This window comes from Protopterus annectens, chromosome 5.part0 (assembly GCF_019279795.1).
Source record: "Protopterus annectens isolate FY-2018-M chromosome 5.part0, PAN1.0, whole genome shotgun sequence".
Taxonomy (NCBI): Eukaryota; Metazoa; Chordata; order Ceratodontiformes; family Protopteridae; genus Protopterus; species Protopterus annectens.
Window position 1 is genome coordinate 1,306,720,959 of NC_056735.1, and position 18,192 is coordinate 1,306,739,150.

At 40.5% G+C, this 18,192-nt stretch overlaps 1 protein-coding gene across 1 annotated transcript in view; it reads left to right on the forward strand.

Annotated features, from left to right (window-relative positions):
* Positions 1-18,192, forward strand: part of PROS1 (protein S) — a 1,920,390-nt gene that overhangs the window by 124,208 nt on the left and 1,777,990 nt on the right. The window contains exon 2 of the mRNA XM_044071115.1: positions 9,059-9,216. Within this exon, the coding sequence (XP_043927050.1) occupies positions 9,059-9,216 (158 nt within the window). The remainder of the gene's footprint in view (positions 1-9,058; positions 9,217-18,192) is intronic.

The following is an 18,192-nucleotide window of genomic DNA, read 5'->3' on the forward strand; positions in this document are numbered from 1 at the left end:
ATAGAATTTGATACATAATTCTGACATTTGTACATTTAAATGTAAAATACAGGCGTGTGTTCTTAAATGAAAGAAAACACTGTAAAATGTGAACTTCAAGATTGTAGCGACATTGCCATCTGCTGTAAGGAAAACTAAGCTAAGCATTTCAAATGTTCTTTGAAATTAAAATTATGTTTTGTATGTCTTTTGAAGTTAGGATTTGGAGTCGATGAGTCTGGGGTAAGCATCCTGCCTATTGTTTTAAGGCTAAACTTAATGACCAGAATTTACATGTGGAATGTATTTTATTGCTCTATGTGTAAAATAATGTAAATAAAGTTTCTGTGTGGCCTGAGAACCAGGAAGGTGTAAAAGATGATCTAATGTTTTATCAGAATTGCGGTTTCAATTTAAACAGTGAGAACCAGAGATTATTAAGCATTTTGATCTGACTATTCAACTCAGCACTGCCTTGCTCTATGTAAGTAACGTACTTTAGAAGTATGTTTTCTTGTAGAAATAGCCAGGACTATAAAGTTTAGACTGTTTTTCTGTTATGTCAGAACTGTACTACGGAATTATTTTAAGTTTCTGTGTGATCTCTGAACTCTTGAATAGCACTGTGGTGTAGTAGTATTGTCTTGTGTTTTTAGTATTTATTATTAAGTATTTTAAAAACCTTTTACCTGTGGCTGGTTTGTGTAGAGTTAAACTGTAGAGTACATTGCATATTTATAGAGTTTATTGTACAAGGCCACTCTAATAAGCCTTGACTGATTAGTCACACTTACCAATTGGATAATAATATTGCAGAGTAATAATTGGACACCCTTTTAAGGGCCTTTGGGTAGCTGATAAAAGCTGGTGGTGGCAGTAATTACTATTGTATAGTCTGGGTAAAGGGGCGCAGCTGGAGAATCTGTGTCAGCCCTTCCCAGGAGTGTCTGTGAAGTTGTATAAATATGTATCTCAGTGTGTGTGTGTGTGTGTGTGTGTGTGTGTGTGTGTGTGTGTGTGTGTGTGTGTGTGTGTGTGTGTGTGTGTGTGTGAGCTACTTGGACAGGGACACGAAGCACTGGTTGGACAGAGAGGGTACTGGAGGTTAGCTTGCCAGCTATGCTGAGATCTAGACCCTATAGCTGTGCCAGTGGGGGAGTCTTATTGGGGACCTGAGGAGCAAGGGAGCAACCAGCCCCAGACTGACTGTGATCTCTGTGTGCACTTAAGGGAAATTGTACTTTACTGTGTGTATTTGTTATCCTTTCCTCATATATGAGACACCCTCTCTGGTATAAGTGGTGAGGATTGAGGCTCCTTGATTGCTGGGCCAGGGCACGGGAGTCACAAGGGCTTATTACTGTAGCTTAACTTTTTAAATTTGTGTGTGTGCATATGTGTGTGTGTGTGTATTCTCTTAAAACTCCAGTCTGTTATTGTACAGTAGATTTTTTGATACTGTAGTCTTTAATATAGCTGACCAAGATAAAGACAAGCATCCTAAGTCTGGCTTTAAGAAGTGTCCAGAATGTGGACAAAAAATGTCTGTGACAGTCACGTTAATTGTGTGTATTGTCTTGGAGCCTTGCACTTGCAAGAAAGCTTCTCCATTTGCCATTCTTTTTACTCTAGAGTCCTTCATGAGAGAAAAAGAAAGTGTATAGACAGAGGACTTCTAAAATCTTCATTCCAGGAAGGTATGAGTGAGCAGGATAAATCTAGCCAGTCTTCAGAGTCTTCTAAGGCTTCTTCTTCTCATGTGACCAAACAAAAAAATCGACGTCGGCTCCACAGCCTTCTGAGCCAAGTGTTCTGTCTTTTCAGAGCCGGTCCCCAGTCCAGGAATTGGTATCCAAAGTATTAAAGTCACCCATTCTTCAGTCAGTGCCTCCATCCATTCATTCATCTTGGTCCTTGATCAGCCTATCCAGTTTGGATGTGGATCGTGTGGTGCAGAAGTTGCTACAGGCACCGGCGTTTGCTAAATTTTTATTGGGTCCGACCCAAGTGGTTTTGGAGCTTAAAACTGTAATGCCATCAACTTCTTTTCCTCCTCCGAGCCATACCAGTCCTTTGGAGCCGGAGGAGTCAGACCTGATGATTGCTGAGCCTTCGGAGCCAACACCTGCTCCAGTGCCATCAGTTCCATTTACTCGGACTTCCTTGGAGCCTAGGAGCTGACACTCTCCGGTCTGGTCCGGGGAGGATAGTCGGACTGACCTGTCAGTTCCGACTTTGCCTCTCCAGGCCTTGGCTCAGATGAGTTCGGCTCCTATCTCTGGTTCGGAGCCCACTGTGCTGGTGCCGAGGGGATTGGTGGTTTCTTCAGATCCAGCGGTCCCTTCTCGTCGGAGCAGAGGTGCCTTTGAAGCCATGAGAAGAGGGATGCCCCCCAAGACGTATACAACTTCAGGTCCAACTACCTCCTCCCCAAAAGTGCCTGTGTTCACTTCTGCTTCACATATCCTTTCTAAGCGTAGAGACACTGAGCCTCAGGAAGCCCCACTAGGTGGGCCCTGCTCTTCTGAGACATCGCCAGAAGTTCCCACTGATGAGGTTACCAGGAAGAGAATTTGTAAGAGGAAGCATCTAGACTCCCCACAGGAGTCTCTCATGTTTGATACCGACTTATATGAATCAGAAGGGTCCCCCTCTGAACATATCTCATTTGCTGAGATATTAGAAATCCTTAAGCAGAGGGGTGGCTGAAAGTCCACCAACCCTACAGAAGATGAGTCAGTTCTCCTGAAGACTTTCGGGTCTCAACCCTCCACCTCTTGTATGTCTCCACCCTTCGATTAGCTCATGGAGCTGGTCTCATGAAGGGCGTGGGAGTCTCCGGTCACCATGGAGCCTGTCCCTAGGAGGCCTAATTAATTTATTTCTGCCCCTCAGGATAAGACTTTCCTCACCAAGGGAGTGCCAGTTGATGCCATGGTGGTGGTGGCAGCCACAAAAAGGAGATGTCAGAAACTTCTTCCTCTGTCCCTCCTCCTAACAGAGACTCTAGGATCATGGATAGATATGGGAAGCGCACATTCATTTCAGCAACTTTTGCCATGCATTCACTGAACTATCTCAAACTTTTTATGAGACTACAAAGAGACCTCCTAAAAGAGCTTGGATATACTCTTCAGGGTACAGTAGCTGCAGGAGCTTCAGACAGTCGCCTCCCAGCTTGATACCCTCAATTCTATAGTGAACTCATCCATGCATCTCATTTCATATGCAGCTGATGGAACGAGTAGGGCAGCGGGTACAGGAATTGCTCTCAGGAGACATTCCTGGATGCGCTTGTGTTCCTTCGCTGAGCCCTTTAAGTCATCCTTTGTCAACACCCCTTTTGATGGCTTGTCCCTTTTTGAGCCCAAAGTTAAGGAAACTTTGACCAGGTGTGAGCAGGAAGGAAAGACTCTGTCTGCCGTCAGAGTCCATTTTCCACCCCCTACCAGACCCTACCCCAAGGGTCAAAAGGGAGGAAAGATGTTCTGAAAAACCCAAGGAGCCTTTCTGGACACACGTGTTGAACCCCCCCCCTCCAGGGGCAGAGGAGGGGGCAATAATGGAAGATGCCACCCTCGCAGCAGAAGGGGTCCGCAAAACCAGGGCGACAGAGACCAGTTCTTTGGGAAGCCCTACTAGTGCTCCTGAAAGGAGGCCTGACTTTTCTACTCTGGAGGCAGTCGGGGGTCGCTTATCTTTGTATCCAGATGCCTGGCTCAAAATAAATGACAACTGGGTACAACGTATAGTTTCCAGAGGATATTTCATTCCTTTTGCCACTCCCTCTCCATTGACAACAAAAATCATGGACGTTCCACCCAGTTACAGGGAACAAGCAACAGTAGAGGTCCAAATGTTGCTAAGAAAAACAACCAGTCCCAGCATTACAGACAGGCTCCGGAACTTAAGATTCTTTATAGTTCCAAAAAAGACAGGGGACTGGAGACCTACTTTGGACCTCAGTAGACTAAACAGATCTATCAAGAAAGATAAGTTCTGGATGGTCACGCTTCAGTCGATACTTCCCTTCTTAGGGAAAGACAATTGGATGTACTCAATAGATCTACAGGATGCGTACTACCATATAAAAATGGCCAGACCATCTGTGCTTCCGACTGGGAGCCAATCATTACCAGTTTCAAGCCCTGCCCTTTGGTCTCACTACAGCCCCCAGAGTGTTCACCAAATGTATGGCACTGGTTATGGCTCACCTGAGGCATTTAGGATTTCAGGTGTTTCCTTCCTTAGATTGGCTCCCCACCACCACCACCACAACCAGGCATCAGCTAATACAAGCCAGGGACACCACTCTTACTCTCTGCAATTATCTGGGCATTACCATAAATTAAGAAAAATCTGCCTTGTCGCCATCACAACATATCGTTTTTATCGGAGCAGAATTGGACACCACCACCACTTTAAAATTTCCAGCAGAAAGAGTTTTAGTACTTTGCCAGCAGGTCCACAAAATCATATCCAGAGACAAGGCTCCAGCACCAGAAGTGCTAAAGTTGTTAGGCATGATGGCAGCTGCAATATTAGTGATACTGTTGGGTCCCATGCACATATGGATTCTACAATGGCTGCTATTCACTCAATGGTCTTATCCAGAGCTCCTAATGTCTCATCTGATATTTATCACAAACACATGCAAAAAGGATCTTCAGTGGTGGTTGATCTCTCTTCATGTAATGATAGGTCATCCCATTATCTTACCCTCACCAGCGGCAACAGTGACCATGGACACTTCCCTGATGGGGGGGGGGGGCATTTTCAGGGAAGAACAGCCCAAGGACTGACCAAGAGACACATTGGCATATCAATGTCCTGGAGATGAGAGCAGTACTTTTGGCATTGCAGTACTTTCAGGACTCTCTCCCTCTGGGGACAATTGTGATTCAGACGGACAACATGTCAGTGGTCTGGTACTTGAACAAACAAGGAGGAACCAGGTCCTACCACCTTTGTTCCGAGTCTCTAAGACTATGGCAGTGGGCTACATCCACACAGTGCTTTCTGATAGCAATGCACATCCCAGGGAAATCCAACGTGATTGCAGACAAACGGAGCAGGGCAATTTTGTTACCTCGTGAGTGGTCCCTCAAAAAAAAAGATAGTGGAGAGAATATTCCACAGGTGGGGCCAGCCTTGCTATGACCTTTTTGCCTCCCACATGAACACAAAATGCAGAAGCTACTTTGCCCTGATTCCCTCTCCGGAAGAAGCCCCAAGGGACGCACTCATACATGATTGGCCTCTGGGTATCCTCTATTCATTTCCACCAATTCCCTTGATACCCAAAGTTTTACAGAAAGCAAAAGCCCTGGGAAGGACTATCATTCTAATAGCCCCTCATTGGCCTCGTCAGATTTGGTTTCCCTTCCTTTGACTTCATCTGTTGGAAGAACCTTGGATTCTGGACCCAGTTCCAGACCTTCTGACGCATTTGTCAGGGGCTCTTCTTCCCTCTCTTCAGTTCCTGAAATTGACGGCTTGGCTGCTCCAATTCCATAACCTCTCAAACAAAATGCAGCATATATTGATATCTTCTCATAAGTCCTCTACTAGGAAGCTATACCTTAGCAAATGGAGAAGATTTTCTACATGGGCTTCTCAAAATAACATTGATCCCTACCAAGCCCCCATTTCCTCCATATTACAGTTTTTGACTGTGCTTTTCAATAAAGGAGCTGCAGCAGCTACAGTTTGGGTACAACTTGCTGCTAACTCTAATTTTCACCTTGTCTTTGAAGGATTGAACATAATGTCACACAAGCTATCCAAAGCCTTTCTCAAAGGGACTTTTCATCTCACACCAGCTGTGAAATCCCCTTATACCCCATGGAACCTAAATTTTATGCTTTCACGCATTATTCTCCCACCTTTCGAACCAGCTTCCTCATGTGATTTGAAATATTTGTCTTGGAAGACTATCTTTTTAGTAGCCATCACGTCTGCCCGTAGAGTGTCAGAGATACAAGCCTTGTCCGTAAAAGCCTCCTTATTTGATTTTCCATGCTGACAAGAGTGTCCCTGCGAACAAAGCCTTTATTTTTACCTAAAGTTTGTACTGAAGCTAACCTTAACCAGATCATAGATTTACCAGTGTTCTTCCCCAAACACACCAACAACTTCGAGTATATGCTACACAAACTTGATGTTCATAGACAGCTCAGATTTTGCCTGGATAGAACAAAAGAGTTCAGAAAAATCAGAACAGCTTTTCATTTCCTTTTCAGATTCCAGAAAACATATGGCTGTGGCAAAAACAACACTATCTAGATGGTTATCTGATTGTATCACCTCACTTATTCAGCTGCTAATTTACCTTTACAACACAAAATTAAGGATCATTCTACCAGAGCAGTGTCCACATCTTCTGCCTTTTCTGCTACGCTTCTTATAGACAATATTTATGCAGCAGCCACTTGGTCAAGACTTCATACCTTTATCACTCATTACAAAGTTGACAAGGCTGCGAGGGACAGGGCCTCCTTTGGTTCTACTGTCCTGAAAAACATACTCCTGTGAGCCACCCAAGAAAGATGGTGCTTGGGACTCTACCCATCTTTAAGAATGAACGGAGAGATAGAACAACTTCACATAAAGAAGTTATGTGCTCACCATAACATAGGTTCATAAATTCATAGATCAGTACTAGGGTAACTGCCCTTACGAGCCATTTTAAGCCTAGTCAGTTATCCCTTGGGAGACTCAAACCCTGCACCTTGTGATTGTAAGGCAAACACCTTAACCATTAGGCCACCCTCCCTAACGTTCCATGTGAGTTGTTCATTCGCCTTTCATTCTTACTTCCCAGCCTCTTTCCCCCTCCAGGGTTTTTTAAGGACCGAGATACAAGTTTTATCCTGGTTGCTCAGTTTTTCAATGGGTTTTCTCCTAAAGAGTTATAGAATGGCACATGGTATTATTAGATGCAGCAAACAAGATCTGAGGTAACTCAAGGTGCATCATGGGATAGGGACATGGCCTTGAGCTGTCCGAAGACCTCGAGCTTTGTAGTAGGCCGACTCGGAGCCGAGAAACAGCTCCGAACCCATCTGTAAGAATGAAGGCGGGATGAACAACTCACATGGAATGTTATGGTGAGTACATTACTTATTTTTATTGTTTGTGAAACATGGTTAAAGAACAATATCTGGACACCAGGTCTGTTAGGGTATAAATGTTTTTACTGTAACAGATAGTCTAACAAAAAAACAGGTGGAGGTGGTAATGATAGGGATTAAAGATAATTCTGTGATTACCTCATGTTCAATGATAACACCAACACTATAGACTGTGTAACTGTGACAGTAAAGACAACCTTGGAACATATAACAATTGTTGGATTGTATAGACCACCAAAATCAAGTGCAGATGACCTAGAGAAATTCTTACATTTTTTACATAAAACACAGGAGGAAAGAATAATATTAGCAGGAGGCTTAAATTTATCAGAAACAGACTGGAATAGTAATGATTCAACAATGTTTGTAAGGAAATTATTCGCAACATATATTCAGGAAAAATAATTGCTTCAGATTGTAAAAAAAAACTACCAGGGGATGGAACATACTAGACCTTATTTGTGTTCCTAAAAAATTCAAGTCAAGTTTTACCACCATTGATGTGCAGTGATCATGGGGTTGTAAAGGTTAAGCTAGTTATTTCTGCCAAACTGAAATCTAAGCCAATACACAGAAGGTTAATTACAGATTATATGGAAGTAAAACAGTCACTATGTAAAACTAACTGGAGTGAGGTTTTCAGTGGAAAAACTGCAGATGGAATGTGGAAAGTTTTGAAAGAGAAATTGTTTGAGTGCAAAAAAAAAAAAATGTTTAACATCAGGATCTAGGCATACAACGTCAGGGAGATATATTTCTATAAGAGCAAGCTATCTCATTAAGCTGAGAGAGAAAAAATATAAGAAATGGAAAAGAGGATGAACTACAACTTTGAAAATTGAAATAAATAAGGTGAATAAACAGATGAAGCATAGTGTGAGACAAGATCACGAAAAAATTGAAGAAAATTTATATAAAAATATTGAGCAGAATAGGAAACCTTATAGAAGCATAAGATGTGGAAGGAGTAGATACACAAATTAATAAACTGTGCAGATTCTAAAACTTATTCTCAGACACAACAGATTATAGATATATTTACAAAATCTTTTGCAGAACAGTTTGGCTCCACAAAAAGGGTGATAAGTTGTCCTAGTGATATCCAGGTAACCCCAGATACTGGAATCAAATTAGGTTATATTAAAAAAAGAACAGTGAAAACTGGATCCAAAAAAAGAGCAGGGAAGAGACGAAATTAGTAACAATGACCTGAGAACACTTCAGCAAGAACTTAAGGTACCATTCTATCTATTATTTACCAAGTCATATAAATATAGGGAGATTCCTAAAGATTGGAGATGTTTGCTTATTAAACCTGTCTTTAAGGAAAAGCTGAGTAGGACAAACCGAGAGACGTATAGACCCTTAAGTCTGCCTTTATGTTGTGGAAAAATAATGGAGAAGGTAATATTGTACAAGTTATTGTCAGAACTGGATAGGTTGGGACTCAAAACCATATATTTTATTTATTTATTTTACATTTGTTGACCGGGATAGTCCGGCTGGATACATGTCCATACCTTAGCTTACATGTACCCCTTAAAATAACATCTAGGGTACCAAAACTTATTGAATACATTTGGACTACTTGGCTAGACTTATAACGGCCCCTGTGATCATTGGTGTTCTTGTGTCATAGGTGTATATTATCCTATCTAAGGATTTGAAGTGCTACATCATGTGGTTTCCATGATGTTGTTGGTTTATGTATTTAGGGTAAATTTGAAGGAAGGTCATAAAACTGTTTCTTGTATTCCTTCTACATCTACATTTTGTATAGAAGAACAAGTATGCATTTTAAGCTATCAGTTTTAAATGCCATGAAATAAAACCATGTGTTTGCTTTGCTAAATTACTGTATTTAATCAGCTTTTATCAAATGCTGCATGAAATACTGCAGTGTGCCACAGTTCAGTAACATTTGCTCATCGTTTGTCTTTCTGCAGTTCTTTCGCAGCAGGGTGCATCCCTGTTTCTTCACAGATATCGACGTGCAAATTCCTTCTGGGAAGAAGGTAAGCAGGGCAATCTGGAAAGAGAATGTATTGAGGAATACTGCGTCAAAGAGGAAGCCAGAGAGATCTTTGAAAATGTTCCTGAAACGGTAAGGATTTATTTTATGAAACATCACTTTTTCAGAACATTTAGCCACAGTTTTCTCTTATCTGCTTTCTAAATCCATATTAGGTTAGAAAAATTCATACTGCCCCTGAGAAGTTGCAGACTTTTGATGAAAAACGCACATGCTGATTTTCCTTCCACCGTTTTGTGCAATTTTGTTCCTTTTGTGTTTCTTTCTTATTGGAAGTTTTTTATTTATTTTTTTTTGTTAGCTTGGAAGTAATGTTGGCTCATCATGGGTGACCTGGAAGTTTTGGGCAGTTAAGTGAACTGGTCAGCACCACGCAGTAGGTAAATGAAGACTGAGGATCTCTTATCCTGGATTACAGGATGGATTTAATCTAGCAGTCATTTTCTGCACTAAACTGATATGCACAGTGTTTCTAACTCATTGAAACCACAGCTGTTACACCCATAACTTTTAGTTAGAAAAAAAATTAAAAAAATGATGGTTAGCCCTGTGACCAAATCCATATTTTGCTTCTATTACCTAGTGTTTACTATCTGGTTGGATATACCTTTGTATTGTATTGCCACATTGTCAGTTTAGTGGTCAGTAGAATTACTCAGTGGGATAAGCAGAGCTTTTAATGATGGCTGTAAATATGTATACATAAAGTTTGCCTTTTTGCCAGGTAATGAATATGCCTTTTTATTTATGTATGTATTCATTTATTCATTATTTCTGTTCAGTACAGTCCTTTGAACATTTGTTAACCAAATAGGTAAATTGGTCTAAAAATGATTTTCATTTATGACCTAGACCGAGGGCATGTTAGAGGGTGTATCAAAAGGAATATGAAAAGTAATTTTAAATGTGCAGTTTAACAACAAATTTCAGAAACATAAAATATTAAGTAGTTATGTTCACATTATTTACACTTGGCCATTTACAAGTCATGAGTAGGAAATTTTATGAAATAGTATAAGTAGGCATGTGTAAGCGAATTTGGTATGAATGAGGTAAAACTACAAGACTTAGAACGTGAGAAATTAGGAAGCCTAATAATGACATGAAAGTCTGTAGTTTTAGAAATGAATTCAGAGAGGAAAGGAAGAGAAAGGCGGCAGTGTTAAGAAGGAAATCTTTACAACAGATTAATTTTGTAAAGTATTTAAGGCTTTGCCAGTTGGGTAGTATTTCAGACACTTGAATGAATGCTTTTCATGTGTAAAGAATGTGAAGGATGACCTTTCTAGAGCTTAAAGTTCTTAGATGCTTGCATAGTAGAGAATAATTCTGAGGGGCTTTTTCAGATTTGTGGGCTAGAGAAGGAGAGGCATAAAAAAATTTGTATAGAATAGTGGAGAAAAGAAGGGTGGACTTTTTAGTAAAAGAGAGGATATTGGTAATTTTTTTCTTAGGATTCATAGCAGTTACAAGGCAATTTAGTCTCCTGACCATTAATGCCCTGCTAGTGGTCACCCTCTGGTTTCAGCCCCTTTCTCAAGGAAAGCTAAGCCAGTCATTCCTGGAATAAATTTGTGCGTACCCATCCAGGCATTCAGATTCTTTTTGAATGATCATGTTTTTCAATGCTTAACCTGCATAGGGACAATTATTCCAGAGATGGGAAGGTACTGTGTAGTGAATCTATCTCTCCATGTTCTTCTGATTTGCTGGTCAATATTTGGGTCTCTGGTTCTGGTGTTTGTGGAGCTGTGAGACTTGTTAATGTCCAGGATATCAAGTGCAGCAAGCTTTCTAATGGGGAAGTAGATAAGACGCAGAACACAGGTCAGGAGTCTTGATGCTGAGTAGAGGGATGGAGCCTGTTTCATATCTTGATAACTTAAGATATTAAAGCAATAATCATCTTGGCTATAAACATTTAATCTTCTCTGGTTGTTTGATATGTCTAGTGTGATACTCTGTCCAACCTCCCACAATCCCTTTTTCTCATTTTTGCATATGGGGGTCAGGATTTATCATCAACGGTGACAATCATCTGGAGCCAATTATTGGTTTAATCAATGCTGGTACGAGGGAGTGATGACTTCTTTAGCGCCGTATGATATACCCTTGACCATCAGTTGAACAGACAGGATTTTTGACTACAATTGCTACATGATGATTGAAGGAGACTGAATTGCCAACTTTGAATCCAATTACCCTGAATACATTTTCATTTTGTAGTGGGGTATTTTCTGTACTGTATGTTGAGAGTAAGCAGTATTTGCCAAATGCAGTGATATGACACTTTGTATTTAATTTGATCCCATGTTTAGTACACAAGATATTTACTAGGAAAAGCTTTTTGTATGAAGGGTGCAGGGGTTCAGATGGGGTCTTGGCAGTGGCACCCAGTCTGCAGTCATCTGCAGACTTAGTGTATCCGAGGTCCTGGTCCTGGTTATGTAAATGGAGAGTAGAGAAATTAATGCAGAAAAGGAGGGGTTGCAACACAGAGCATGGGGACTCCATTTGTTACATTCAGATAAAGCACCTGCCACACAAACTTTATGGGTGCTGTCTTTTAGCCAGTTTGCTATGCATCTTACTACACAGACAAATATGTTTTATGGAATTATGGCATGATTACTGTTTATTGCCTGAGTGAAGACATTAACTGTAATTAAAAGGCTGGATCTCCCTTTGATGAAGCCAAACTGTTGAGGGTCAACCCTGATGAGATTTTTGATATCATAAATGATGGACTGGTGTAATACATTCTATACTTTGCAGTTCAGACTCCTTAAGTTGATTCGCTAAAGGGAGACCATCCTTGAAAGGACAGACAGCGTGCAATCAAAATAGATATGTATGTGTAATCCAGTAAAGTTAACATAAGCTAAGACTTGCAGCTTGTAGAATTTGACTGTAGGGACAGCTGAGTGTCCATTTACACTCAGCTAAGATAGATGTATGGTGCATACTCTGTACTAGAGGACATGCCTCTACATAACCTCCATCAGCACCTTGGTTTCTCTATACCACTGCTATGTATTACAGGCCATAATAATGGACAGTAAGTTTAACAGGTTTCTGTGTAGTCCAAAATAACAGCCAGTACATAAATTGGTACTTTGAAACAGGACAACCTATTGTTCTTGCTTTCATTTTCAGACTACTCCCTCCTTTTTTCTTTTACTTAAAATAAATACTTAACCACACATAACTCTCTTTAGTCTTCCTGGGCTTTTGTACTAGTCCCTGTAATCCAACACCCATTCACTTCTGTTTTTACGCTGTTCAACTCATACGGTTGTGAACTATCTCTGGAAACCTTCTTACTTTATGCCATAGCCAATGCCAAAGTTTACTGATTTGTTTTTTCACAACACTGCTGCATTGATGATTCAGTGGTTGGGCCACACTTTGATCCTCTGCCCTACCCCAATTCTCACCCACTCCCTCCTACTTTACATTTAAGCTGTCCTAACTCCACCCTTTCACTTCTACTGGTTTATCTCTGCATCAAAACAATCAGAACATAACCCAATAGCAGTTGCTCTACAGTTAACTACTCTGAGTCATTTATGTAAAGTGCTGCAAATCAGCATATCCTTTTAGAAGTTACAGTAACATTTTAAAGTGCAAACTAATATCTTCAGCAAAATGTTATTTGTATGTCATACAAAATGACACTGACTCAAACCCTACTAGTGTGCCTCCTCAGCATATTAACATTTTTTACCAAGTACCATACCTCCCCACTAAATACATTTTAATACTGCTACAAACCCACGCTTACTTTACCAGCAGTTACCAAGTCTGTCAATCAGTACAGCACCCACTATGTACCAACAAACCTTTCAATTACAGGTATCTTAAATCTAAGTATATTGTATACAAAAATCCAATAAAACTGAAGCCCAAATGCATTTGGCTGCATACTTTCATAAAATATTCACCCAAAAAATTCAGTGAGTGGAGACATTCCCCCAAACCCTGGCCCCACAAATAAAAAACAAAAACAAAACTAACAACACCATAGTAAATGTACCATTTTATTTTTCTTTCCTAACCCCCAATTTGTCTTCTTCTCCTAAATATCAATCATAGAGGCATATGCAGTAAAATCCAGGATACACATGCTAGTATTGCCACATATTCCCCAGACATAGCTACAGAAACCTGACTGAAAATGACAATAAAATCAAATAAATGAGCAGGTGGAATTGGTATCATTAACAATAGTTCCCTAAACATAACCACATATGCACAGGAAATACCACAGCTTTATAATACAGGACTACTTATATCACACCTCAAAATCAGTAATATAAAAATATTTTGTTTAGGAGCCATTTACATCCCACCAGATAAAACATTTTCACGGTGGAAAATATCCTTTAGTGGATATCCCACCATATATAACATGAAGCAGTATTGCAAGGGGACCTAAATATAGACTGACAGCTTACAAATAGCAACACTCCATTTGATTCCATAAGCCTATGTGACTTTACACGCTTAAATTACATCAGTTACTAGAGTCCACAAAAGTACTGTTAGGCAATCAACCTTGGACTGGATTCTTCCTAATAGACCGAACAAAATGATGGCAGCTGGTAGCCTTCCAGACAGCCTAAGTGATCTTCAACCTACTCAACCTCTCAGAAGTTACAGTATCCAAGATAAACATATAATTTACAACCAAGTTTGTAACTAAAAAAAACTTATCAAATTCATAACAGAATATAACTGGAAAAATACTAAAATCTTTGCCCTTAGATTCTGCTGTCACGCACTTCAGTTGGATATTCCTAACAGTTCAAGGTTATAATGCCTTCCACATATTTAGGCCAGCTACTTCACAGGCAGGGACTAAAGGTAGAGGTGTCTCTATTTACATTAAAAAGAAATGTACTTCAAGGCTGGTCAGACAGGACAATGCACTTGAGCTGCTCCATGTTCAACTCACCATAGGTAAACTCCAGTACCACTTCTTTGCAAGCTATAGGTCCCCCTCTATGACCCAAGAAACCCATACTATGTATTTAAACGTATTAGAAACACTAACCATCCAACTCAATACCATATTCATGGGTGGCTTTAATTACCCCGCTATTAGCTTAGGAATCCTGTATGGCACCAAACATACATGCACAACGATTCCTTCATTTTGTAAACACAAACTCCCTGGACCAGATAGTCAGTACACCAACCAGGGGGCAGCTGTATTGGATCTGGTCCTCACTAATATGGTAGACTGCTGCACACCCCCTACTGTAATGCTTTCCCTGGTAAGGTCAGACCACAAAATGGTCTCCTTTGAAGTAAAAATAAAACCTGGACACCAGCTTAACCTGGAATATTCAAGAACTATTCTAAGGCTAACCTCCTGCTATTAAGTGAGAACCTGGCAAAATTTCAAGCCCCCTAAACCATGAGAACACTGCTGCCTATGCAGAACTGTTCAAAGAAACCCTGTACAAGCATGTTAAGAGCTGCATAGAGGTATCTGTACCCACCAGGAAGAAGTACAGAACTAACTAAAAAAAAACAAGCCCCCCCTGGTGGAATCACAAAATCAATAGGCTGTATAACAGGAGGAAGAAGATCATGGCAAAAATTAGGAGGTGCAGCACTCAGCAGGGTAAAAACACTCTCATCAAACTAAACAAACAACTCAGAGGAAAAATAAAGTCTACCAAAGCCAAATTTGAGGTAAGTTTGACCTCCCAGGCCAAGGACAACCACAAAGCATTATTTAGCTATGCCCGCAACCTCAAAGGCAATACACAATTGTGTGCAGAGCTCATTGTAAATGGAGCCACCTGTACTGAGCCAGAAGATATAGCAAACCTCCTGGCTGATAAATTCAGCTCTAACTTTGCCCCTCTCTCTCCCTCAACATTCTCTCAGGAAATATCATCAAATATAACTTCCCCTACTATCACTAGGGAACAGGTCCTTAATGCTCTCTCTAAGACCAAGAACATTGCATCAGTGGGCCCAGACAATATCCCAGGATGCCTTCGAAATAGCATGATACATGACCTAGGGCCTCTGGAATTACTGTTTAACTGTAGCTACCAAACAGCCTTCATGCCTCATGAATGGAGAAAGGCAACAGTCATTCCTCTCACAAAGGTGGGCCATCTGCACTCCCTGGAAACTACAGACCCATAAGTCTCACTAGTCTTGTATGTAAAGCCATGGAAAGAATTACCATGGACATGATCAACAGAGATGTAGTAAACCTCCAGACACTGGACCCAACCCAGTTTGGTTTTGTCAAGGGCAGATCATGCCTACTCAACCTGGTGGACTTCTTTGAGAAGGTCACCAAAGCAATGGATGAGGGCAAAATCATTCACACTGCCTACCTTAACCTGGCCAAGGCATTTGACACAGTACCCTACTCAGGCGTTGTTGACAAACTAAAGAGTTTAGGTACAAACCCATATGTCATCCGGTGGATAGCCAACTGACTCACAGACAGGACCCAGGAAGTTAGAATTGGGCAGTCCACCCCTACATAGAGACCAGTCACAAGTGGAGTCCCTCAGGAATCGGTCCTAGGACCTCTCTTTTTTTGGCATTTACTTCTCAGAAGTCAAGGCCAATGTTAGTGGTCGCTGGCTGATTAAATTTGCAGATAATTGGAAATTAGGAACCGTCATTGAGTCTGACACAAATGTTCTCCAGGAGGGACTGACACAGGCAAACAACTGGTGTAAGAGCCATGGACTAAATGCTATGAAAGCATGATAGTATCCTTTGGGAAATCATGCAGCCCTGGTAAGTATGATATTGACAACACACCCCTTAGAGTTGACCCAGTAGTTAGGGATTTAGGGACACATGTAGATCATAATCTAGCCCTTGACCATCACATGTCTACAGTGGTGACAAAATCATTCTATGTTATGCAACTTATAAACAAAGGTATGGCATCTAAGTCCAAGGAAGTCATTGTTCCACTGTATTCAACATTCATCAGATCTATCATTGAGTACAATGCCCCCTATGGTATGTACCTAACCTGGCATATCCAACAATTGGAACATCCACACAGGTTTCTCACTAAAAGAATACAGGGCGTAAGTAAAATGTCCTATGCAGACTGGCTCAAGGCCCTATCCATGTATTCTGTCTACTACAGGCTTTTGAGGGGAGATTTATGCCTGGCATATAGGTTATTGTCAGACCCCACTCTGATGGACCTCCTGCATATCCACAAAACAAACCAGAATTACCCATTCTAAAGACTTAAACCTTGTCTGTGATATAAATAGGACCTGCTGGAGAGATAGTTTAGTTTCTCAGAGACTACCCCATCTATGGAACAGGCTCTATCCTTGTGAAGCAGAGTTCCTCCCTAACCCAATTCATGTGCATTGTGGACAATTGGATGGGAAACCGGAAATTCATTCCTGGTTTGGCACCTATGTCTCTAATGGACACAGGTAATGTGTAAATGGTTTATCTGCCAGGCCCCTGCTTACATTTATCAAGGATATCAGAACTTGACAGAGATTTGGGATGGATGGCTAAGCTTAAAAAGGCCCTTCTGGCCATTAGCCTAGTAAACAGCTATGAACCTATGAACCTATAAAAATTCTAAATAACTTTGCCCCAGTATGTACCAAAAGGGACAAATCCAGTTCTGCGTATTGGCTAACAAATGCTACAGCGTGACAAAGCCTGGAAAGAGTAGCTCAAAAATAGGACACAAAATACATTTCAGCTTTTCAGGCAACTAAGGAATAGGACAAAATACCAAATAAAACATTATAAGCAAACATATTATGACATTCTCTAATGTAATTATCAAAATCCCAAAGTCTTGTGTACATCCGTAAACCAACTTTTACATCTAGGCTAAACTACCACCCCCATCCCTACATCCAGCAATACTACTGATTCAATTCCCATACAGTTTAATAAATATTTTATACAGATTATATTGTCCCTCATAAACATTAATATGTTCATACCCTCTCAGTACCTGATGCCTGTCTATATTTGACATACACCCAGTACCTACCACCACCATTACAAAAACCCATAATAAAAATGGCTACAGATACAATCACTTTTCCAGTTTCTATATTGACAAATAGATCTATATCTGAAAAATATGTTCCTTCCATCTGGAAAAAAATCCTTTATTATACCTTTACACAAAGGTGACACCGCTACAGAGTTTAGTAACTGCAAGCCCATTGCAATCCTTCTCCCTTAAAAGATACTTGAAAAATGAATTCATGCTCAGCTTCTGCATCACCTAAATTCAAATAATCTGCTCTCTGAAATACAGCACGGTTTCAGCCCCCACCACAGCACAACCACCATCCTTCTTTTCTTCACTAACACTATAAACCAGCATAGGAACAGTGATGGTCTGCATTCCTAGACTTATCCAAAGCTTTCAACACTATCACACCAACATTTATTCCCCAAATTCTCTTCTGTAGGTCACTTTCAATCCCCTCTTAAATGATTCCTTAGTTGTCTATCTGGATGGCAACAAGCAGTTAGATGGCAACAGGACCGGTCTTCTCTTCTAGCTGCCATAGATGTCCATCAGGTCATTATACTAGTACCCTTTCTCTGTAATATTTTTATAAGCAAGCTTTACACTGCTGTAGAGTAATCAATGTACTACAATACACAAATGATTCAGCTTGTATGTACAAGCCCCCACAATATCCAGATTCCAAGAAATCCCACACCTTTCTTTCTCTTCAGTCAAAATCTGGCTAAAACATTCAAGCCTTCTCTTTAAAACGATGCTGTTCACCCCTAAACATTCAGTCAAAAACTTTTTTTTGGTTATAACTGCAAATTATACTAAAATTGAGGTAGTACCACATACTAAATTACTGGGCATTTTAAAAGATGGCACTCTCACATTTGATCAACATATTCTTCAAACAATTAAAAAGATCCACCAGAAACTTGGTTCACTTTATATGGCAAAACAGGACCTTAGAGACCCAGCATTAAAAAAACGTAGCCTCATCTGTTTCCTTCCAACCCTTTTATATGCCGTACCTATCCTTA